The following is a 26,307-nucleotide window of genomic DNA, read 5'->3' on the forward strand; positions in this document are numbered from 1 at the left end:
TCAATATATGCACAGACGAATGGCAAATCTGACAACACCTGGTCTATGAACCGTTGGAATGTTTGTGCTGCATTCCGCAACCCAAAAGGAACTCGCATGAACTCGAACATCCCGAATGGGGTGATGATAGCCGTTTTAGGTATGTGTTTGGGCTCCACCGGTATTTGGTGATATGCTCAAATTAAATCCAATTTTGTAAAAAAACGGTTATTTTGAGCCACTGCTGTCATGTCCTGGACATGTGGTACTGGGTATCTATCTGGTTTAGTGACTGCATTCAGTGCTCTGTAGTCCCCACATGCCCGCCATGTGTTAACACCTTTGTTGACAAGATGAAGAGGTGAAGCCCATTCGCTCTTTGAAGGGCGAACTATGCCTAACTTCATCATTTGCTGAAATTCAGCCTTGGCCGCTGTTTCCTTTTCTGGTGCTAAGCGCCTAGCTTTGCTATGAACGGGCGGACCATTTGTTTCGATATAGTGTGTGGTGGAGTGTGGCAAAACGTCCCTATGGGAAGAAGGCACTGAAATTGAAGAGTATTCTTTCAAGAGACTCAGAAAATCGATATCCTGGTTTGCATGTGTCACTGCTGGACACAATGGAGTACCAGTCCTAACTACCCCACACACTGTGAGATACGTTTCTGGATCTTTCAGACACTGGCCTGTTATATCCACCACCAAACCGAACGCCTGTAAAAAATCGGTACCTAAAATAGCACTGTCTACATCCGCCACTATAAAAATGTGGGTAAATGTTCTATGCAGGCCTAAATTAAGGTCCATACACTTCTCCCCATATGTGTGTATTAACGAGCCATTCACAGCTCGTAGTGTGAATTTACAAGGAGGGGATTTCTTGTCGGCTGCAGTCGCAGAAATGAGAGACACCTGTGCCCCGCTGTCCACCAAAAAGGACGTACCTGAGTTTTTGTCCACCACATACAATAGGCGGCCTGAACGAGATGCACCGACAGTTGATGCCGCATTCTTCTGTCGGATTAAGCTTTTCCCGAACTCTTGTAACTACACGGTGGGATACAGGAATTTGCCTTCTCCCCAAATCTCTTGTGCTTCCAGCAAATGGTCCTATCCTGCCTCCGTTTTCTGGAGTGGCTGCGTGCACCCCCCCCCCCACCTTTGCTTATTCTCGAGGGTAAGTCTCGCGATGTCCTCCGCCATTTTGTTCATGCGAGCTTCCAATCTGGTCTGTCCCTCCATTAGTTTGGAGAGTAGTTCGTCTTTCTCCGATTTCTGAACGCCAGCCACCGTTGCCGACCGTGTCGACATTATATCGGCAATATGGTCGGCTATCTCAGCCACTCGTTCCACTGGCATAGATTCATCTTGTGCAGCTATTACCACCTTATACTCGGTTGGTATGCGCTGTAGGAAGATGTGTTTGACAATATTATTGTCCATTGTCCCTTCAGCCAACTTCTGCAGGCGCTTTAGAAACTGTGACGGCGTGCTATCCCCCATCGTTTCCTGTTCTAATAATTGTGAGATTCGCCTGTGTGCTGAAACTGACACAGCAGTTGTCACTCTTTCTCGTAGGGTGTCATATGGTTTCTCCATGGGAGGAGATATAATTAGGTCTCTCACCTCGACAATAACATCCTGAGGTAATATAGTCGCCACATGGCAAAACTTTTCAGTCTGTCCTGATAACGTTTTCTGCCGAAAATATAAATCTAGCTGTGCGAAAAACAAAGCAGGGTCATTCCGTACATCCGTTGGAATCAGACTGAATGTGGGCGACGCCATTTCACATTTATTTATGATTTTTATTATTATTATTTATTTTTATCTTATTTATTTATTTATAGCGACAGTTAGCTAGATGACACCATATAGTAGTAATAGTAGGGACAGAGCAAGAGGAAGACGAAGTGTGACGTATTGTTCACATCAGCCAATCACGAGACTGGCGCCGCGTGCAAATTGAAGAAGACGCGGTCGGCCATATTTGTTGTGCGAGAAAAATGTGAATATCCCGCTGAAAGGGTAACGATACTTGTATAAAATAAATCTCGGCACAAAAACGTAACTAGTCATTATTTTTTTTATTTTTTTAATTTTTAACTTACGTACGTAAATGTTTTGTTTATTTATTTTTAACTACTCTGACGCCGGGATTCATGTTATGGATTATTTTTATTTAAAAATAAACTTTAATTTTACACATTTTCCTTTTGTTATTAAAACATAAAAAAACGTTGCTTTGCGTATTCTATGTTGCTAGTTGGGGTCACCACTGTTGGTACGGGTTTAGGTTCTTCCAACTCCCAAAACTACCGACCAGCTTTAATAATTACTAAACGTACAACAAGTATAAACGACAAGAATTTATTAACAAACATGAAAACATGACAACACTGCAATTCAGAACATTAAGGTAAAAAGATTACTCACTTCAATAGTGGGGTTTACGGGAGGAGTGAGGACTGTATTCTAGAGTTGTACTCTGCCTGTCCAACATTGTCTTTTAGGAGAAGAACTTTTTGCGTCCGTGCCTCATGTGTACGGACTCTCCTCCCTTTTTCAAGGGACCTCACTCCTTACCCTACACCGGTAATCCGATGCTCTTATTTATTCCCCTACAATAGGTTTTTCTTGCCCCCGCGACAAGCCTTCCAGCACCAGCCGCACCCTCCTGCAACCTTCCAGCCCTTGGTGCTTCCTGCAGCCTTCCAATTTCTGCAGCAGCTCCCTACATTCCTCAAGCATCTGCCACACCTTCCTACACACTTCCAGCACCATCTACAGCCCTCAGCAGCTTCCCATTTCTGGTTTACGGCCCACACAGATTTTTCAAATTTGACAATTTTTTTACTTATTTCCTATTTGTAAATGAAAGGCGATTTGTTGTCTTTAAACTGATTTCAGCTTTTTGTCATTCTTAATTTGGCTTTGCTGTTTTCTTTTTGCTTCTGTATCTAATAATTTAGTTGCAGGTCAACTGGTTTAATAACCGGTTGCTCCTTGCTCCTCTCAGCAACAATTTAGTCAACATAAACTAAAAAAGTGTTTATATTTTTAACAGCTTAATTATCAATTAATATTAATAACTCCGGGAACTAAGTTTAATTTTATCATCTGCTAGTAACTTATTAAGCTAAACGTAAATATTGGCAACATAAATTACTTTAAAGAAAATACAGTTGTGAAATTAGTCAAAAACACACGTTCTTTTCGTTTGCCTGCCTATTCTTTGTGACGTATTTGCGTTCGACAAGCGTCTTCCGGTTATCAACTTCCTGTTTAAACCGCTCGCTTTTTTTTTCATTCTAACTGCACGTGTTGTTCATTTCTTTTCAATGCAGCAGAATTAAATATGCTTCAATTGCTCATCGCCTGTTTAACAGGCACATTATTTAGCTTTCTTGTTATTTTCATTTTGAAATTAATAAGGTAAGTAAATATATTTTGTAAAAATTCTGTCGAGGCAAAGCAATAACAACAACAAAAAAATAAAAACGTATTTCTAAGTGGTTTAGTTTTTAAGCCGGTCCCCAGGCAAATATTTTGACAAGACTTTTTCTATATTTTCGCACATATTTATTTTATGGAGAAACATTTTGGAACACTTTTCATGTTTTAATAATAAAGTTTTTAAAGTTTTGTTTGTTTACTATTTATTCATTAATTTATATAATAATAAAATATATATTTTGTATGAGTTTTCTTAAGTTTTAATCATGGTTAAAATTACTGGTTTTACCGCTCTTTTTTTTTTTTTTTTTTTTTTTTTTTGGAAGTTCGTAATGGAGACACCTATTTAAAAAAAAATTTTGGTATTATTATACAAACACCGTGACAGCGTTAGGGTTAGGATTAGGGTTAGGGTTTAGGGTTAGGGTTAGGTTTAGGGTTGGGGTTAGGGTTAGTGTTAGGGTTAATTCGCTGTCACGGTGTTTGTATAGTTTTACCAAATTTTTTTTCTGTATAAAATAAATTTTCGATGATTGGATTAAAAAAAATATTTGGGTACTTGTGCATTTAACGAACCAGACGTAACTCAGCATTTGCTCGGCTTTGTCCGGCGCATGACGTCAACAGCCGGATAAAACCGAGCGTTGACGATAAAATAAAAACAACTCTACAACAAAATGAAATTGTAAAATGTAGAAACATAAAAAAATTAAATAAGTAAAAAGCAAAAACCTACCGTTCATTTATGTTTTATTATTGTTTGAAATTGTTTTCTGTTTTCAAAATAAATACATATAAAACAAGTTGTTTTTTGTTAAATAATAGGAAACTTTTTTTTGTCTGAACTGTTTTTTGGTTTTTCAATTTTTAACGTAAAAAACATTGTCTGTGTCTTAAACACGTAAAAGTTAATTTTTTTTTTTTTTTTTTTTTTTTTTGCAACTCTTTATGTCAAATAAATGGAAAAGCCTAAAAAAGGGCAATAAAAAGCATTGGAGGGGGCAGAAACAAGGATTATTTGTACATTTTTTTTTCGCCAGAAACAAGGATTTTTTTTTTTTTTTTTTATTTATTAATGGAAGGAGGGGTTCGGCGTTCCTATTTGGTACATTGACCAAGAAACCCTCCTTTTCGGCGAGGTCGTATCCACCGAAGACCCAGACCACTGCCACCGGTGTCAGAAGTTTGCCGACGTTGTGTTTTCTGCGGTTAAAAACGGACTCGTCGATTTCTACCGTTATGGCCTGGGCCTCCAATCTGCCGGGGATTCCTAAGAAAATAGTCCCTGCATATATCACGGAGGAAAATTTTCCAATCCACAATTGTGTGGCGAGAACGTAACCCACATTCGCGATGGAGATTTTTTGTAGATGCCATCTCGAACGCCCATAAGTATATTATTTTTTATTATACATGCGATGGTTAGTCGGGATTTTGAGAAGGTCCCAATCCTAATGGAGGTCCATCGACGACATGTTACACTTCTACACCTCCAACCGTAACCGTCGGAAAGGCTTGTTCTCTTTGCAAGTACACAATCCTGGCCAAAATGTAAACACCTCTTCTCTTCTGCCAACAATTTCCGTTGCTGGCAAAAGTTTAGTGCAGAACTGCAGCCTCTGTGGTCTGGAGCTGGTCAGCAAGGTTTGTAATATTCATTATTATTTCGTCAGTTATCTTTTTAAAACAATTTTTTTAACTCTCTTCAAATAAGCGTTTCTTGAGTTGTGACACTCTTCCAATTGATAGCGAAATTCTCGTCTGCTTAATCGGCAACGCTCGGTTATATCCGGCTGTTGACGTCATGCGTCGGACAAAGTCGAGCAAATGCTGAGTTACGTCTGGTTCGTTAAATGCACAAGTACCAATATTTGGGTGTAGTTAAGGAAAAGTACGACATTATTTAACGGATAATTTTGAGATTTTTATTTTTCAAAATTAATCTCTACTTCCACTTGTTACCGTAATAAACGTATTATTTAGAAGGCCATTCTGAACCCATAGAGGGTTTTGTAACTGTACTCTCACTTAACAATTTAATAAAAAAATATCGTAAAGCTTGAATTTAACTTGAAAATGGCACAGTAACAAATCTATAAGCACCGATTAATATTTTGGTGCTTCTATAATTTACGGACCGTGCTGAAAGTAATACGGCTATTGAAACACATTCTTAACATGTGGAGAGGGAGTTTTAACTAACAGGTACTAATCACTGATCCGCCGCGCTATTTTTTTTTAAATCGTCATTCCACGTTTAATTAAAGTTTTATATGTTCAATTGTAAGGTTAAAGTACAGAATAGGTACAAAACACCCTCCCCTCCCTATGTTAAGAATGGCTTTTAAAATAATAACGTTATTATTTCAGCACGGCAGTACGGCACTCTCTGCAGTGCATGATGAGTACTACCTAACAAATTAAAAAACAAGGGTTTGTATTACTGTACAGTGTACACATAGATTCGAAAAAGTTGTCAAAAAACAAATATATAACAAGTAAATGTTATCAAAGGCAAGATAAGTTTTCTACCTAACTGGATACATTTTTAATGTTTTTATTCAATGTACATCTTTATTCAGCTCGAAAAACAGTGTTTATCGATGTATTGGAAAATTTAAAATGGCGCCCGCGCCCGACTCTCTCTTGAACACGGTAAGTTTGCAAAAAATGAGTTAAAAATAAAAATAAACTGTACAAAATACTGCTAAAAACTCGCTCAATATGTTACCGTGACATCGGCTGACATATTCGATGGGTTTCTAACAGTATTTTGGATAGTTTCTTATTTTTAACTCATTTTTCCAAACTTACCGTGTTCAAGAGAGTCGGGCGGGCGCTATTTTAAATTTTCCAATACATCGGTAAACAATGCATGTTTTTCGAGCTGAATAAACATGTTACATTAAATAAAAACACTAGAAACGTATCCAGTTAAGTTAAAAAGTAACTTATCTTGCTTTAAGTAACTTATCTTACCTTTGATAACATTTATTTGTTATATATTTGGGGTTTGTATTACTGTACACATAGATTCGAAAAAGTGGTCAATAAACAAATATATAACAAATAAATGTTATCAAAGGCAAGATAAGTTACTTTTCTACCAAACTGGATATATTTTTTGTGTTTTTATTCAATGTAACATGTTTACTCAGCTCGAAAAACATGCAGTGTTTACCGATGTATTGGAAAATTCAAAATAGCGCCCGAGTCTCTCTTTAACACGGTAAGTTTGGGAAAAGGTGTTATAAATAAAAAAACTGGATAAAATACTGTTAAAAACTCGCTCAATATGTTACCGTGACATAGGTTGACATATTCGGCGGGTTTTTTAATAGTATTTTGTCTAGTTTTTTATTTATAACACCTTTTTCCAAACTTACAATGTTAAAGAGGGAGTGAGGCGCCATCTTGAATTTTCCAATCCATCGGTAAACACTGTATGTTTTTTCGAGCTGAATAAACATGTTACATTGAATAAAAACACGAAAAATAATATCCAGTTAGGTAGAAAAGTAACTAACTTATCTTACCTTTAATAACATTTATTTGTTATATATTTGTTTTTTTGACAACTTTTTCGAATCTGTGTATAGTAATACAAACCCGGTACTTGTGCAATGCACAAGTTGTGCATGTATGTTACTGAGTGTTGAAAAAGTGAAGCACCAATGCCAAGAGCGAGTTGGGTGGGGGGAATATCCGAGAGTCGGTTCTACCACGGTCACCGAGAGTAAGGAGGAGGCCTGTTTACTGAAAAATGTCTGCAGACAATGTAGGTAAAATTTGTCAGACTGTCAGTACTATATGAGGGCCATTTAAAAAAGAGCAATAAAACATTTTTAAAAAGAAAAAAGAACACAGTTCGATTAATACTGAAACTGAACTTTATTCAATGTAAAATATAAATATTATCCATGTAAAATTACATAATTTTAAAGCAATATACAATTTAATACTGATAAAACTGAATTATGAATTTAGGGAACAAAGAAACATTAAGCACGTTTTTTGGCCTTCGGAACAAGATGACTATGTAGTATCTGTTTTGATGCTACACTTTTGGCCAAGATCAAAGTGTAGTATCTGTTCTTCAGATGCGGCACTTCCATTTCTCGTTTTCTTTCAGTGGAGGAGAAATCCTTCACGACTGAGACAATTTTTATTTTTTGTACCTTTTCTCCACGTTAAAAAAACGACCCTGGTGTCTAACTCTGTCCCGTGGGGAGGCATTGTAAGTAGGTACACTTTACTTTTTCTGTCCTCAGTCGGTGGAGAAATCTTTCATAACTGAGGTTATTTTTGTTCCTATCCAGAGTGCCTCTTATTGGGAAGCTGGATTTTGCCCACAAGATTATATGTTGAAATATTTAAATAACTATTACTTTAAATACAGAAATTATATTTAAAGTTTGGGTTTCTGTTCTATGTCCATATTTTTCCCATGTTTTTCCTGTGAATGGCCTGTGAGACAACTAATACGCCGTATTAGTTGTTTCACAGGCCATCATCAGTGATCGCTCACTGGCAGTAACCTGTGGTGTTCCCTGGAGACCAAGTGACAAGTCTCTCCAGATTTTCAGTATTCTCCACCTCTTGATCACTTGTGCATGTTATCGCAACAGCCGTTGTCACTGATTTCTCGTTGACATCGGCCATTGGTGTTTCCTGAGATTTGAGTGACAAAATGTCTCCCCAAGGTACCAGATTTGAACTGCACACTTTAAGTGGAGATTTGGTTAATACTCTCCCACCTCGGTCTTTCCATTCTCCCTGACCCTTCACAACTAGTTGGTGTGGCGCCAGTTGATGTCATCTACACCAGTTTTTTATTATTACTATTATTGTTATGATAATAATTAGGGTGCTTGTGCAGTGTATGCACATGTATTTTAAATATTATTTCCAAGTTAAATTAAATTTTGGGTTTGTATTACTAGTACACATAGATTCAAAAAAAGTTATCAAAAAACATATATAACAAATGTTATCAAAGGCAAGATAAGTTACTTTTCTACTTAACTGGATATGTTTTTAGGGGTTTGTATTATTATACACATAAATTCGAAAAGTGGTCAAAAATCAAATATATACCAAATAAATGTTATCAAAAGCAAAATAAGTTACTCTTCTACCTATCTGGAAAGGTTTTTAGTGGTTTTACTCACTTTAAAACGTGTAATCACTTCGAAAATCATACAATGTTTATCGATATATTTTATTTATTATATATATATATATATATATATATATATATATATATATATATTTTTTTTTTGACAACTGTTTCAAATCTGTGTATAGTAAAACAAACCAGTCATGTAAATTATTTACAGTTAAAATGTTATAAAAACCAAAAATTTGAAGTTTTAACTATATTTCAAAGAAATAAATTACGCCCGGTGCTAAAATATTGAAAATTCGCGATCGTAAAGAAAAAAAAATGTCGTGAAAAATGCTAACTATATTTGGAAAATACTCAGTGAAAAGTTTTTATTATTAAAAGAACGAACTGAAAAATATATAAAAATTGTTTGTTTTGCAATAAAAAAAAATGAAATATTCGACTTTCTCTGATAGAAATTAAAGGATTTTTTTTTTTTTTTTTTTTTTTTATACATGGTAGTCACCACTTACCAAGGCCTGGAAGCCATTCGGGGATAATGTTAGTAATGGAGATTTGATAAAGTGTCTTACTTAAGGTGGCGGTTTATCAGGAATTTGTTTATGTTGGACTTGAAGACATCCAAGTTGTAGTCAGGTGGGAAACAGGCAGACAGACGAAAGTTCCACAGACGTGCAGTTCTAAGAAAGAATCTTTGTTCATGGAATCTGTTTTGATTTAGGCACAGATAAAGAATGGGGAAAATTATTGACAGTGGTTTCAGCTAGACGGGTGTTTTTTGTGAAAGATTGGCAAGGGGGAGGGCCAGAAATTGGAGCTCAGACAAACACTTCCCATGGAAATAACGATAAAACAGACAGGCTCACAACGTCTCTTCTGTGAGAGAGAGTTTGCAGGGAAGAGAAAAGGGCATCCTCCACTAAGACACGAAGATTTAAAAACTAGTTCACTTACTATATTTTGTTAGATTAAAATTCTCCCAATGTGCAATTATAATAATTATTATCCAAATGGAGAATTGTCCTTTCTCTTTAGAACATACATGGACAATCGGTAACACATTGGTAGCCATATTTTTTTGCCTGTTAGCGTGACCACATGGTTGAATACCGGAAGCTGTCTATACCTACAAGTTAATCAGAAAGTGATGTTCCGCTGTCATGTGTATCAGCCTTTCTTTACTCTCGGTAGCCACGGTTCTACAGTAAGGTGTCTTTGACTCTGCCATTTTACATTTGTGAGAGGTGATTAGCGTATATATACTGGGAGGAGTTGTGGGAGATGCTGGCCCTTGGATATATATTGAACGTGCCTTTGGTCAATTGAGAGATTAGTAGGTTAGTTGATCGTTGGTGCACACCACTTCCTTCCATAGAGTTCTGAGGGGTACTGACATTGTTCATGTTCTGCGGTGTTCCCTGTCTGTCTTAGAGCTTCTTACATTGCGCCTATTTGTAACGTGACACGGTGGGGTGCTAGCAATGCCTCGATGAGTATTTTATTTGTTACCAGTTGGTTGCCGACATACATGCGCCATACTGAGTGTGGGTGTAATAATGATATATGTTGCGGACTGGGAGCTCTGCGGGGTGCGACTTTCATTGGTTCCTTTCTGAGCTTGTCCAACAACTCACCATGGAGTCGACGCATCATCTGTCATCATCTAGGCGTAAACTGACTCCCGAATTGAGGTCGCGAAATAACAATCATTTCGTAATCTTTTTTACCGATCCCATCTCAGAGCATCCAGCCTAACTCGAGTCGGAATTAAATTTTCGACACGGGCTAAAACAATGTTATTTAGAAAGCCATTCTTAACATGCGAAGGAGAGGATGTTTAACTATTCTGTACTTTCACTTAATAAACAAAAACACAGTAAAAATTGAATTTAACTCAAATGCTAATTAAAAAATACTGCTATAACGTAGATGCACCATTAAATTAAACTTTAAAAATCCCCATTTAAAATAAAACCACATAATTGAAGAAAAAGTGCTTATACTCTGTTCAGAGTCTAGGCCAATATGTGGCAGGGAGAAGTGTTTTTGAGTTATATTTTTTATTTTTTAATGACAAGTTACAAAAAACAAGACAGTAAAAACAAATTAGGCACAAGGCCACTCAAAATTGAGGAGGAGGTGTCTTTGTTAGTCTATGCTGATCCTAGCTCCTTCACCACAATACCTCAAGCACACCACGGGGTCGTCCTACTTAAGTTTCCCAAATCATATTTTTTTTTTTTTTTTAAATTTTTTTTTTAACAAACAATAAAATAAATTTATAAACATGAAATTTTATAATGAAAATCGTTTAATTTCATTGGCTTTGGGGTGGGGAAAAAAAGACCAAAAAGTAAAATCAAAATGTTAGTTAAACTCTCTCAACCATTTCTAGGTGGTAGAACGCCCACTATTTACGGCTTGGTGTGGGCTGAAAACAAGCAGGTCGCTCTCTACATGGGGTTAAATTCTAGGCAGGATCAAAGAAAATGGGGTTGGTGGTGAGTATATGAAGTTGCTTCAAGATCACTTATTGGGGTGACTGGGGACGAAAAACTTGGGGTATGGGCATCATGGAGGTTTCCTATCGGGGGTGGAGACCATTCACTCGGCTAGCTAGGAACCTAGTCTAAGCACTTTTTAGGTGTCTGGAGTGTGACAGGATCTCGATCCGTTCATGCTATGCTTTTTTTAGGTACACAAACTCCAACTTGGCACCTCTACGCATGCACAGACTCTATTTTTATCTATCTTCGATCATAAGCATCTTTTCCTATCACATCTGATCTTTACCTTCAGCTGATGCTTGAGGAAGAAGACCATATCCTGATCGGCAAAAGATTCCACCCAGCGCTTCTCTTGAACTCCATATCACCATTCTGGCCACAGCCAAGATTACAAGAAACACCATTCATCTCTCCCTGTCCCACGACGGCTCTGTGTTGTGGATGATGTAGGTGTGGCTGCTTGGGATCGATGCGAGCTGTCACCTCGTTGACATACGCCCGGTACCGTCTGAGTCCACTGCATTTGAAGAACGCATGTTTAGGCGTTTCCTCAGCTGGGGTCCTGCAATGGGGACATTCAGACGACCTCACTAATCTGGCACTTTTCTAGTATGGCATTGAAAGGCAACGCGCTTCTGGGCCAATCACCACGTTAAGGAAAACTCAATTGAGATGACTCGAACCTGGCGCCAAGCTCCACCAGGAGCAGATCTCCTCCTTCGACAACCCTAGAAGCTTGACGAGTGGGTCGGCGCTGGTCCTCCTCGCTAATTTTTTTTTTTTACATAGGCGTCACCACTTATCAAGGCCGATAGGCCACTCAAGGATAAGGGTTAAAGAGTGTAGAGTAGTCAAAAGGACAATATAGTAATCGATAGTAATGGAAGTTCGGTAAATTTGTTAACTTAAGTGGAACGACTCCTCAGAAACTTGTTCACGTTGGACTTGAAGACAACCATATTATAGACAGCTGGAAAGTAGGAAAACGGAAGACAATTCCACAGGCGTGCAGTTCTAAGAAAGAAGCTTTGATCATGGAATCTATGTTTCGGTTTAGGTACAGATAAAGAGTGGGGAAAATTATTGATAATGTTTTCAGCTAGTCTAGTGTTTCTTGTGAAAGTTTGGCGAGGGGGGGACCATAGATTGAAGCTCAGTTGAACACATTCCATGAAAATAACGATAAAGCAGAGACAAACTCGCAACATCTCTTCTGTGAGATAGAGGTTGCAGCGAAGAGAAAAGGACATCTCCCACCAGGCCACGAAGTCTATTTTGAACCCTATCAAGGCAGGACAAGTCTTTTCTAGCAGCTCCTGCCCATATGTGGCAACAGTATTCCATCCTTGGACGTATCTGGCTCTTATATAGATAGAGAATTGCATCAGCAGTGAGATATCTACTGGATCGATAGAAGGATCCGACCATTTTTCCAGCGGCCTTGGCAACAGATTTGATGTACGTATTCCATTTAAGATCAGGAGTAAAGGTCAAGCCCAGAAGCCTGTCAAAACTTGAGAATCGGAGAGAACTTGGTCGTTTACTGTCTTAGATGTGCTACCATAGATGGTAGTGTCGTCAGCAAAAATGTCTACGAATGATGTAAGGATGTGATTTGGAAGATCATTAGAGTTCCTTTCGAGTTAGCCGTGAAAAGTTGTTGGACCTTGGGAGGTTTCTTAGTGCAGCTCTACACTCTGTGTGTTACTCCATGGCTTTCGAAGCGCCTCAACCTTGTGGTCGAGGATGAGGTTGGGAAAAGCGACCTCAACTGTGGGGTTCCACTCAGACTGTCATGGTTTGGCTCAGGACAGTCAGCCTCTCAGAGTCTCGATAACACCTCAAGTCGGGCATTCGCGAATCTCCATCATGGATGTTGAACACAGACATGTCTGCAAACCGAATGTTTCCATTTGTCTCAAAGAAGTAAGGACAATTTAATCTATATAATTTTAGATAGTTCTCAGGCAGAGGAAGTACAGCCAGCCCGTAAAGGATGAGCGGAAAGACGTAGGTGGCGCATGCCTCCGCTCTACCCTTCAAGGATAGTTTCCTTCGAACACATGAGTCAACCGCAGCTTCGATCTTTGACTTTACCTCCAACCAATTCTTTTCCGGCTGGAGACCTGATCTGAACTACACGCCGAGGATCAGAACCAGGCCGTCGGTCCAGCTGAAGGGAGTTGCCGCCTCTCCAGGCTCCCAGCTGCAGACCGGTCAACGTGCTGTGGTTGGTTTTGGCCCCAGTGATCATTGCTTACTGTGTAAGTGCTGCTATCATCACCTCAATGTATTGGTAGCTCGACACAAAAATGGTGACATCCTCAGTGAATGTGGAAACTCTGGCTCTCAATCCGCCAGCAGAGCGATCTCGCACAGGACAGGACTTGCCTCTTCCCGCTACAGCTTGCGAAGTAGTGGCTCCAACGCAAGGACATAAGCAGGAGAGGCAGTGGACAGCCCTCATGCATGGACTGGCAGAGAGCGAAAGATTTTTAACGCTTTCCATTTACCTGTATAACTGCTGTCGGCATGTGGTACAGTACAGAGATCCATTCACGGAAGCCTGGTTGGAATCCGGTGGACTTCAAAACTGATGCCAGGAAGTGATGGTTAATTCTATTGAAAGTTTTGGACTGATCAGCGCAGCCTCTGTGGTGTTTTCTGTCCCTCCCTCTAAGATCCTATGGATCAGGCGCAAGTTGTTTTAAATTAATCTCCCCTTCACGGCATAGTTCTGCTCTGGTTCGATCAATTCACTGATAACGATCTGCAGCCATTCGATAGGGCCTTCAATCAAATCTTTAGCCCTGTGTCTAGCAGCGTTATGGGCCTCTAATCATCTAATTCTTCCCTGCCATGCCTGTCCATTTTCTTCAGCAATGTGATCACTCCCTTGGTGACTTGACTCAGGATGGAACTCTCATCAAACCAGTGGTTGAACACATCTGTCAGAATCAGTATCAACATAGCCGACAATCTCAAATACAATTTTTAAGGCAGACCACTGAGTCTCGGTGATCTGTTGCAGCCGACCTGCTTCAGCGCGGTCAGAACCTCCCACTCAGTTATCCTGCCCTCGCAACTAACCACTCTAGCTGCTTCGAGGTGGCGAAAGTCAGCCAAATTCGTGGACAGGGAGATCAAGATGTTGTATGAAACGCTCTTCGAAATGGTCTTCAAATCCCTCGCAGATCCCCCGAATCGACCTCTGGGTGCATCCGTCCTGGTGCTTGACACTAGCTATATACTGAGCCACATATGGAGACCTCTCTATGTGTGTCTGCATCAGAGTTCACAGCTTTGTTAGTTACTTTCCTAAGCCTACCCCTAACTATTTGGCCTTCGTAACACTTGCTATCCTCACGTAGAAGCTCCTACCTAGCTAGTTCCTGACCTACAGTATCCTATAGCGCCTTGTCCACATGGATTTGAAAATATGCTTTTTTGCAGATCCATAAGCCACACATTGACTCATTGTCGCCACCACTCTGTTTTGTGTGCAAACTTTTGCATTGGCATTGAAAGAAATCAACGAAACCATTCAATTTGTGTTAGGCAAGCATCGGACGCACCTTTTGCTTCTGCTCTTGCATGACCACCATTAAGGCAATTAGACCCGTGGGTGGACCAAGTTTGGTAACATCCTTTCTACTGCCATTGTCGGAACTTGTTCTCGGTTATCCCTGGCATGACAAGGGATTGCATATTTATGCATATTGATAGTCGGTTCACCAGGGGATCGACCGTTCATCCATTTCCATGCTTGCTGCAGTTGTACGTCGTGCTAAAATCTGGTTCACCGATCGAGGTGGCAGCGCATCTGTTCAAGCTTCCAAAACGTGTTTCACCTGATTCTGTCAGATATATGCTACAGTTTCTGAACACATCGATCCCCACCAGTAGATGGAAGCTCAATAACTGTTTATTTACAACTAAGGCCTCAGCAAAGGCCTTTCCATCAACTGTTAGGACTCGGGTTTCCAAAAGCGACACGTGACTTTACTCACCAGTGTCACTAGAATTGATTAACGCTGTGCATTTACATGTGTGGATGGGTGGGAGTTTCTTGATCTTCATTTGCTCAGGGATGAGACTAATGCTGATGCCTCCTCTCCTTTGGCATTTTGCTGGCACTGCGATGCAGTCCATGGCAGCCACAACTGAAACAATGTATCTCATGATGAACCTTTCACATTCGACTATCTGGCCTCTCTTGACGGTTCTGTAAGCAGTCCTTCGTTGGGACCACAACATCTGTAGCAAGCAATTTTTCTATCATCATCACGCGCCTTTGATTCTAAAGGTGTCAGTCTGGCAGAAGCAGCGGTTAATTCTGTGGGGGCTTCATTGTCAGTCATGACAGTTCGCGTTCAGGGTAACAGTTGTTGTGCATTCATTCTTACCATCTTAGATGAGGTACGTAGTAGATGACGGGTTGTGGTAGTCCATAGACGAATGTGCATGTTAACCAACATTCGGGCAATGGACCCCAATCAACTGAGTCAGATGTAGCAGCTCGGCAAAAAAACTTGTTCCCCGTCTCATTTGGGCAAAGTTGTCAAGTGATGAACTGGTCATATGCATTAAAGGCATCAGTAACACACTTACGAGGGCTTGCTTGATCTGTTCTGCTCCTTACTGAGTTACCTGTATATGTCCGGAACTCCTGTAGACCAGGCAATCTTAATAGCAGGAGATACTCAACATTTTTCATAGCGCAAAGCTCACGCATGTTACACATTTTCAATCCGGTCAACAACGGGTATATCGGTCGCAGCACTACTAAACTCCAGAATCAGCTGGATATCAAAAAATCTTGACTTCCATCGCCAAAAACAACTGAAATAGCTTCTTGTTTGAAAGTTGCTTCAATAAATTGTATTCTTTGTTGCCTACAATTTTTCGAGTTAGCTTAAAGTGATCTGTTGCATGTGTCTGTGTGCATAGCATGCATTCTTCCCACCTGCCTCCTCCACAGCCCTTTTTATGCACCTGATATAATCTCATTTGCATAGGAACGACGAGAGTCTGCGTTATTTACAGATAACTGTCCAGCACAAAAACAACTGCCTTGCCATTTTTTTAACCTTTTTTTTTTTTTTTTTGTAAGTAACCAAACCCTTCGCTAGACACAATTTTCCATACATAAACCATATATTAAAAGTTAATTTTATCCCGGTTTTTATGTAATAAGTTGTTTTGACATGCTAGCCAGCAACAATTTCTTAGGATTCTTCTAAAGTTAATGTTAACTTTTAATTTCTTATATCTTGTTTAGTGTTTAATTTCTTGGAAAAAGATTGATACTTCTGCAATTTACAGCCTGTGCCTAAATTATGAGGCTATTATCTTGAATCCCATTCTTAATTCACTTTCACCCAACAATTTTATAAACAAAAAGTACTGTAAAAATTGCATTTAATGAAAATCTTATATAAAAAAATAGCATGGCCCTAAATTGCACAAGTACAAAATAAAAACTAAAATTGAAACAGTAGTGAAACCTCCAAAAAATACAAAAATTTGGGAAAGTAGAAAATTATTAATGAAATTTTTTTTGAAGTAATTGCAAGTTAACAGGGAAGATAACTGCAATCTGTGTTAAATCCCTACCCCCTAAATAATGCCAATTGAATGAATTGTCAAAGTATAGGTTTTATGTCATGTTATTAATAGTGTTAGGACGATTCCTAAATATTTTTCTATTCAAGGAAAATGTTGATTAACGATTCTGATACCAAATACAATTCCGATTCCCGTGGAATTGTTGTTTTGAAATATACCATTAGATAATCGAAAGTTTTTGTTTAGCGAAAAAATTTGATACAGCGAAAAAGTGGAAATACAATTAAGGAAATTTCGAAAATGATTTGATTTTTTTCATAAAATTTCTTCCATTGAAGACAAGTCAAAACAAATATTTTAACCATGAATTAAACCTGCACCATGAAATTAATAACAATCAATTTAAGAGTTATTATATATGTTAAAAAATATAAAAAAGTAAGTCATGATTAATTCAACAAAAATACAATAACATCAAATTTCAAGGGGAATAACATGTTTTTATCTTTTGATATTCATTTTTTTGTTTTATTTTCTCTTTAATAACTCTTTAAAATTTAACTTTTTTTTTTTTTTTGCAGCTTCAATCACTAACTGATTTTTATTTCACTTTCTAGAATATTCTTATTTCTAAATGAAATTTAAAAATAAATCTTTGATTAAATTTTCAGCCTTCATTCCTATTTATTTGACTTTTAAAAAAATATTTTTAGCAACGTTATTTTTTAAATCTAAATAAATTGGTTTGGTGAATGTTACCTTACGCTACAACAGAACACTGATCATTCTAATTTGCTTTTTAAAGGTATTCGAGGTTGCTGACAACAAATCTGATAAATGCGCTGCAAATTTATCATTTGCATGGTATGAACCCCTAGACCTTGAGACTATTTTAGCCATTTCACCGCCATCGGTAGTGTTTTTCTTATATGATACATTGGGGTGCGAACGGGCGTGGTGAAGTGTCTTATCACATCGCGTAGGAATCTTTCTAATAAAGTTTAAAAAATAAATAAAAATAATTTGGTTCATGTTTTTTTTTTGTTTTATGTAGTTTTTAATGCTTTTTTAATTGATCAAAAATAGTTTTCACAAGCGATTTGCAAAAACATAAGCACCAAACACATTTTTATGTTTTTTGTTCATTTTTTGGGGGTGGGGTATTCCATTAACAGGTGCTTTTGCAGTTTAATTAACTGTTTTTCCCTAAGTAACGCGCCAACATTTACCATTTCACAAAAATTCTATTTATATTGGGGAGGGGGGGGCGCCCCTAATGTAAACAGAATTTTTTTGAAATGGTCAATGTCGGCGCGTTACTTAGGGAAAAACAGTTAATTAAATTGCAGAAGCACCTGTTAAACTACACAAGTCCTATAATTGAATACCCCCATCCTCAAAAAAGAATGAAAAACATAAAAATGTTTGCTATGTTTTTGTAAACCGCTTGTGAAAAATTCTTTTAGATCAAATAAAAAGCATTAAAACTATGCAAGAAAAAAAAAATAAACATTTTGTTTTTAACTTGATTTGAAATGACTGCTTAAAGATTCCTACGCGATATAAGACCTCCCACTATGCCCGTTCGCATGCAAACATATCATGTAAGAAAAACAGTACCGAAGGTGGTGAAATGGCACAAAATAGTCCCAAGGTCTAGGGGTTCATACCATGCAAATGATAAATTTGCGGCAGGTTTGATTATCAGATTCATTGTCAGCGACTTCGAATACCCCTAAAAAAAACAAACAACAAAAACAAATTAGAGTGGTCAGTGTTCTGTTGTAGCGTAAGATAACATTTACCATTGGTTTATTTCTATATTTATTTTTATTATATAATTATATACTTATCGTCCTTTAATGTTTATTCTTATTTAATATCTTAATTTACCTCTTTATTTCTATACCAAACTCTTTGCTAAGAACTTTGCAGCTAATTCTACCCTTTGCGACCAAGGCTGCCAACCTCCTGTATCAGAAAACACTATGTGATATACAAATATCTGTACGTAATGTTGCCAAGCTAATCAAAAACCTTGATTCCAGTAAAGTAACCGACCAACCCTGATGGTATTTCAATTATAGTATTCAAAAAAACTTTAACGAGAACTAGCGCCCATACTTACAAAACTGTTTAAACGTTGTCTTAAGGAGAATAGCTTCTCATCACCCTAGAAAATCTCATCAGTATGCTCTGTATTTAAGTATTCAGGTGATCGCTCATTCTCCTCTCAGTACAGGCCAATAAGTCTCCTGTGCGTCATGAGTAAGTTGCTGGAATCTGTGTTAAATAATCAACCATCTCTGCAAAAATAACCTTCTTAGTGACATGCAATATGGTTTCCGTTCTGCTAGATCTACAGCAGATGTGCTTACAGTTATATCTCATAGGATTAGCGAATCTCTCTACAGAGGCAACCTTTCTAGGGCAATTGCTCTTGACATATCAAAGGCCTGTGATAGGGTGGTTTACTTCACAAGATCTCCAGCTATGGTATAGCTGGAAATGTCTTAATTATTAAATCATTTCTCTCTGATAGGTTCATAAGAGTAGTAGTTGATGGACAAAAATCAGAAGTTCACAGTATTAATGCTGCAGTTCCTCAGAGGTCCATCCTGGGCCCAACTCTTTTCCTGATCTACATTAATGATCTTCCAAATCACATACTTACATCATTCGTAGACATTTATGCTGATGACACTTCCATCTATGGTAGCACATTTAAGACAGTAAATGACCAAGTTCTCTCCGATTCTCTCTCCTCTGATCTTGAGCACGTGGTACAATGGGGAAAGGAGTGGCTTGTTACTTTTAATGCATCTAAAACCAAGCTTCTATCTTTACATCATCAACGTTCTGATCCCCATCTGGCATCAATTGAAATGAATGACTCTCGTCTTGGGGAGGCCTCAAGTTTTGACAAGCTTCTGAGCTTGACCTTTACTTCTGATCTTAAATGGAACACCTAAATCAAATCTGTTGCCAAGGCCGCTGAAAAAATGGTTGTATCCTTCTATCAATCCAGTAGATATCTCACTGCTCATGCAATTCTCTATCTATATAAGAGCCAGGTACATCCAAGGATGGAGTACTGTTGCCACATCTAGTCAGGAGCTGCTAGAAAGGACTTATCCTGCCTTGATAGGGTTCAAAATAGACTTTGTAGCCTCATAGAAGATGTCCTTTTCTCCTCCCTGCAACCTCTTTCTCACAGAAGAGATGTTGCAAGTTTGTCTCTGCTTTATCGTTATTTTCATGTCAAGTGTTTGACTGAGCTTCAATCTATGGTCCCCCCTCGCCAAACTTTCACAAGAACACTCGTCTAACTGAAAATACTATCAATAATTCCCCCCACTCTTTATCCGTGCCTAAAGCTAAATGTAAATTCCATGAACAAAGCTTCTTTCTTAGAACTGCACGCCTGTCTTCAAGTCTAACGTAAACAAGTTCTTGATGAGCCATTCCACTTAAGTTAACAAATTTACCGAATTTCCATTACTAACGATTACCATATTTTCCAATTGACTACTGTATACTCTTAACCCTTATCCTCGAGTGGTCTCTTGGCCTTGATAAGTGGTTATGACTATGTAAAAAAAAATATATATATAAAAAAGTAAAATTTTGGTAATTGTTTATTTCTATTAAATAAATGTCATTTATTGAACTTTCGAAATCGCCTCCACCTTAATGCTGTTTCTGACAACCTTTTTATTTTTTGTTAGGGTTGGGAAACATTTACCTATGCTCACGTCACGACTGTGATACCAGGCATCGGTGAATGTCGACAAAGCCCCTACAGTCCTTTAGTTGAACAGCTCTGAGTAACTAGTGGGTTTACTAAGTTAGGGTTCAAAGGATTTTTTTTTAAAAAGTTAAACTTTTTTTTTTTTTTTTTTTTAAATAAATTTTTCACTTTTTTTGTTTTTGTTGTACAAAGAAGTTCCAAAAGAAATGTTTAATTGTTTCATTCACAGAATATTTTAATGAAATGTAAATTTCTAAAAGAAAAAAAAATTAAATTCACTTACTTATTAAACCTTTTATTGTTTAAATAATTTGACTTCTCTTGTTTTATATTTTAAAATATAAAGGTTGACAAGACATTTTTCATTTACTAATGGAAGAGTGTCGATAAAAAAGAAAAAAAAAAAAAAATTGCCAAAAGATAAGCCCCCCCACCACCTTTTTTTTTTTTTTTTTTTTTAAATGGTAATTCAATTTTCTGGCTTATGATTTTCATTCTTATTCTGAAGAAGTGCCAAAATATCTTGTGAAAGATTTTAAATTACATTTATAATTAGCGGCTGCACCATGTCAGCACACAACACCGACTCACACAAAATCGAGTACACTCAACATCGTCTTACCATCAACCGTGTGAACTTGAGAGTATGAGAAATTCCCATATGCACAAAACAAAATCACTGAAAAAACAAAAATATCCTAATTAAGGGTAAGGTTAATGAGTAAACATGGGATAAAAAATGATAGTTAAAATTATTACGAACTTGCCAGCATTCGAACCTGGAATCTTCTGATCCGTAGTCAGACGCGTTTATATATTGCACCACAAGTCCTGTCCGTATGCCAAAAGATGTTACTGTGACTGTATACAGACAGTGCTAAATTCCGTTAACATAGGCAGGTAACTTTTTCAACAATTGCACAAAATGGACCAAAAACCCTAATTTTGGGCTTTTTGTGTGACTCTGTGTTGTTAGTTACAAGCATATATAGATAAGGATAATCTAGGGACTCCCACCTTTCAGGGAAAAAAAGAATTTTTCAATTCAGTGCATCTGTACGAAAGTTTTATTGGTATATATACGCACACACAAAAACATATATATGCACACACAAAAACATATATACTCACACACATAAATAAACATTTAGAATTTTATTAATAGTATAGATTGACTACAAGTCTTTACTTCATTTCTTTAGTCATTATTTCCAATCCATTTTTTCCGTAAACTATCGCTTCCTCTATGGATGTTATTGTAAAGATGCTCTCCTGTAGTTATGAACATTTAATTATTCATATTTTTAATGAATTTAAAATCTGTAATTAAAGTAAAATACTTAGATGGGGTTCAGAGGTGAGAGCACAACTTTCTTCAATTCTTGAATTTATCTCGGCAATGTCTGTGCATTAGTTCCAGTAGTAGGTATATAAAATTATATGTGATGGTGTATTATATAAAAAAATTTGAATGCATACATTTTTATTCTTACAGGGCTAAACTTCCATTGAAAGTGACTTGCTGGTTCTGTGGCCAACGCACCACTGTTTCTTTTGGTAACCGTAATAGTTGGGATTGTCCATCTTGTGAACAATACAATGGATTTACCAAGGTAGGTATATTCCAAACATTGAATATTACCTTTCAAGCTTTTTTTTTTTCTTTTAAGTTAAAGTTGTAATATTTTTCCAGTTGAACTGAACACTATCCCTATCTAATAATTCTAAACAAACATTGAGAATGGTTAACATGTTCAATATTAGTTTTCTTTTCACATTTTCTGTTTATTCCTCTTTTTTTTTTTTTTAAATTTTTTGATACAATTTTTTTCTAACACATTTATAGACGCTTAATTTGTTAGAAAAAAATTAACTATGTTCACATTCTGTGTGTCTCTACGGTTCATATCAGAAACATGAAAAGTAGTAATGTTCACAAACTATTTTAGATTTTGCAGTAAAAAAAAAAAAAACAAGATATAAATTAAGACTTTAGTTTTTGAATTATACAAAATTCAGCCGTAACTTTTTGAAATATAAACATTTGAAGCTGAAAAATAAAAACATTTTCCTAAAAATATTGAGTCAACATTTTTGTTTTTATTGATAAAATTCTACAAAAAAACTATTGAAGATAAAATGCTAAATTTTGTTGCTTTATGTAAAAATTGCTAGTAAATGTCATGGAAAAAGAAGATAGTTCAGCATTCAAGCGCCTCCTAACATACTGACCTTCTAATTAAATTTGTTTAATTTGCAATCACTCTCATCTAATCTTCCAAAAATAAAATTTTTATCATCCACATAAATGCTGTTTTATATAAAGCTAAGTGACTGTTTTTTAGACAATCATGTATGATTTTAAGCGGTTTTTTGTTGGGACAGTACTTTCTACTCGGATCTAGGTTTAGTGGTAGAGTGAGTAATTATCTTTACTATTATATAAAACAAAATATCTGTATATATTATTTAATGATAGTGAGTAATTATCTTCACTCTTATATAAAAGTCACTTTGTGTGAGAGTTCCTTCCTCATGGGTTCCCAAATAGCTGAGCTTATCTTTTGCAAATTTCACAGAAAGGCAATTTATATTTCTGGCAGTGTTCTTAGATATGTTTTGTACAGAAATTCATCTACTAAGTATGGAAAATAAAAAAAAAATTAAAAAAATCTGATACTAAAAATAGTTTTCTTATAGATAACAAAGAAAAATTTTCACAGGGGAATTTTTGTATGTTATACTGACAAGGGAGATAATACCATCTTAGTAAATGATTTCTTCTTAAAAAAACAATTATTGACGTCTGAAGATATAGCAGTGTTAGAGCATTTGACTACAGATCGAATGATCCCCTGTTCAAACCCGGGTGTACATCATTTTATTTAATTGTTTTCTTATTAATGAGTTTAATTTATGATGAAAGAAGAGGTACCATTTAAAATCACAGCAAATAGTTTCTTTGTTTACATATTTTCAAGCTAAACATTAATCCAGAGCATTCGTCGTAAAGCCCAACTATCAGCTGACGTGATATTGTAAACAAACACAGACGGAATTTGATGAACAACAATTATCATTATTTTTGTATATTTTGGTGAATTAGTCCACCGGCAAATTGTTCCTTGTAATATAGAATAATCAGTAGAGGATTGATTCTATAATAATATATACGCAATCTGCATAAATGAAAATATGTTAAAGCATATTGTACGACCGGACAATGCCTGGTGTCTAGCTAGTATGTATATGTGTATGTTTATATTAGGATGGTCACACTTAAAGAAAATAGATTTTTAGATTGGTTACTAGAAAGTAATTTCTGATTAGAATTAAAGTTCTAAAGTTGAGTATCTTAAAGCTAAGCAAAAGAGTATTTCTTGAAGGAGCTGCTATTTTATAAAAGAACCACAAAACTCTTTGATAGTCAAAAGAAGGCTACTTGAATACTAAGCTTTTTTTTTTTACCAGTAAAATTTTGTTCATGTTGAGTGTTTCGCATAGATTTTTGAAGGACTTCATATATTTATGATAATGACATGAAAAAAAAAACATTCAAAACCTTTTTTTATTCAATTTTCACCCCAAACAACGCATAGTGCCACTTTGATGTAGTTGGCTACTATCTGGGGCATAAGTTGCAGGGGCATGATGGAGGGAGTTGAGCAGCAAGATGTCTGTTCACATTACACTTGAACTTCTGCATATCAGTACTGTTGGGAAAGCAGAAACCCAGAAGGACGTTCAAAAGTGTAGCAGTTCTGGGAAAAAAAAACTATTAGTATAGAAGGCTTTCTTGCATCTAGATCTCTACTGTGTATGGGTGGGATTTTGAAAAAAAATGGTTTCACAATTTTTTTCTTTTTATATTGCTAATAAACATAAAAATGAACTATATATAAAAATAATATTGCTAAACTTAAAAGATAAATCAATTTCCTTTTGATTAATGTGGTTTGATAGTACAGGGTGACCCAAATAAAACGGGCCCCAACTCTAATTAGGCCCCGTTTCTTAATGTTTTATCCGAATGAAATGAAACTTTGGTCATAACTAGTTTATTATATTCAAAACATCACATCAAAGCACAAGGGTCTTTGGCCTTTTTTTCTCCGTTCTACAGCATATGTTCTAGATGGCCTCCATTTAGCTTTTTTTTTTTTTTTTTTTCTTGGGTCACCCTGTATTTTATGGTTTTTGTCAATTCTATGAGTTTTTCTGGTGGATCCCCCACCTTCCTCTCAGCATTCAGTCAGGGATTAGAATGCCTCAAGCAACAGACAGTAAACCTGTTTACCCTATGAAAGGAAGTGGTAATGCTTATTTTTCTTCCTTTGAAGATTGTAATGCTGGGTATGGGGCAGCCAAACCAGCTGCCAACATTGACCCGCTTTTTATTGAAACCAACCAAAGAATTCAGCACTGAACGCCTGTTTCAGAAATTAATAAGACACATTCAGTGGCCGGTAGTGATATTTGTGTTGAGCTTTGAGCATAGCTCAAAAGAAAAGTCTGTGATAATTATATCATCTACATGGTAACAGGCTGGTTCGCTATTACTAATGTCAGAACAGGTAAAGATGAAATATAAGATAAAGTAATTCAATTATTCTGAAAAAGTTTTTTGCTTTCAGTGAAAAATTTAGCATCACAATGCAACATTTTTTTTATCTGCTTGAGAATTTTTTGAAGTTTCAGAAAAAAAATTTTGAAGTAAAAAAGAAAAAAAAAAAAATTTAATGTTACATGTTTTAACATGCAGTCAAAAGTTTCAGAATTTATATTTTATGGACATTTTTTATTAGAATGAAAAAATATTTGAAAAATGCAAACTGACATCGGGGAAGCAATTGTTGGGTTAACTGCAATCAATGTTTATAGTTTCAAAATGTAATTCTGCTATTTTGAGATTGAACAAGTGAAGCATGCATAGTCTCCCATAAGTGCACAGTGAACGAGGCATAAAAAAATGACTAAGTTCAGCATCCCCTTCCCCCATTTAGCCCCAAAAGTCCCCAGGGGATGTCAAATCCTGGTGAAAATGAATAAACGGTGCAGTTTAAGGCTTTAATATATGTAAATTTGAGTTCTGCACCATGCAAAAAAAAAAGAAAAGAAAGTCCATCATCCACCCCCTCTCCATTTAGCCCCAAAAGTTCCCAAGGCTTTAGCATATTTACATTTGAGTTTTAATTCGCTGTTCAAAAGGACCTACCCGAAAAAAAAAATTGTTTCTATTTCTCGAATTTGGTCAAATGAAGTTAGTATTACTAGAAGCAGCAGCAGCTCCAGCCTGTAGAATCAGCCATAGCACAGCACAGTGTAAACAACACGCGTTCTTTAATTTTTATTCAAGAACGAATTAAGAAAAACATGAAAATATGAATATAAATGTTATTATGTTTAATTAAAGCTATTTTGTTATCAGAATAACATTAGTTTAGAACTATTCGGTTTTCAGAATGTATAATAACAACAATCCCAACCAATTCGGCATTATGAATCTGTTGCAATTTCTCACATTTCTCGTCAAATTTAAAAACATGGTTAAAAAAACAAAAACTTTTGTAGATATATAGCTTGCATGCACTTTTATTCTTTAAATTAGTTTTGAACAACGAATTAAAACAATGTTTTACTGCGAACAGCCACAAATGTTTTTTTTTCAAAATCAAAATAAGTATCAAAATCTCGTTTATACATAGATTCGAAAAAGTTGTCAAAAAACAAATATATAACAAATAAATGTTATCAAAGGCAAGATAAGTTACTTTTCTACCAAACTGGATATATTTTTTGTGTTTTTATTCAATGTAACATGTTTATTCAGCTCGAAAAACATACAGTGTTTACCGATGTATTGGAAAATTAAAAATGGCGCCTGGCCCGACTCTCTTTGACACGGTAAGTTTGAGAAAA

The 26,307-nt window shown here is 36.5% G+C and overlaps 1 protein-coding gene across 1 annotated transcript in view; it reads left to right on the forward strand.

Moving 5' to 3' along the window:
• The first annotated feature begins 3,221 nt into the window (after nucleotides 1–3,221).
• LOC145290906 (uncharacterized) overlaps nucleotides 3,222–26,307 on the forward strand; it is a 53,435-nt gene continuing 30,349 nt past the window's right edge. The window contains exons 1-2 of the mRNA XM_080136524.1: nucleotides 3,222–3,413; nucleotides 21,884–22,001. Of these exons, the coding sequence (XP_079992650.1) occupies nucleotides 3,337–3,413; nucleotides 21,884–22,001 (195 nt within the window). The 5' untranslated portion in view covers nucleotides 3,222–3,336. The remainder of the gene's footprint in view (nucleotides 3,414–21,883; nucleotides 22,002–26,307) is intronic.

Source organism: Euprymna scolopes, chromosome 2 (genome assembly GCF_053919585.1).
Source record: "Euprymna scolopes isolate OS-2025 chromosome 2, ASM5391958v1, whole genome shotgun sequence".
NCBI lineage: Eukaryota > Metazoa > Mollusca > Cephalopoda > Sepiida > Sepiolidae > Euprymna > Euprymna scolopes.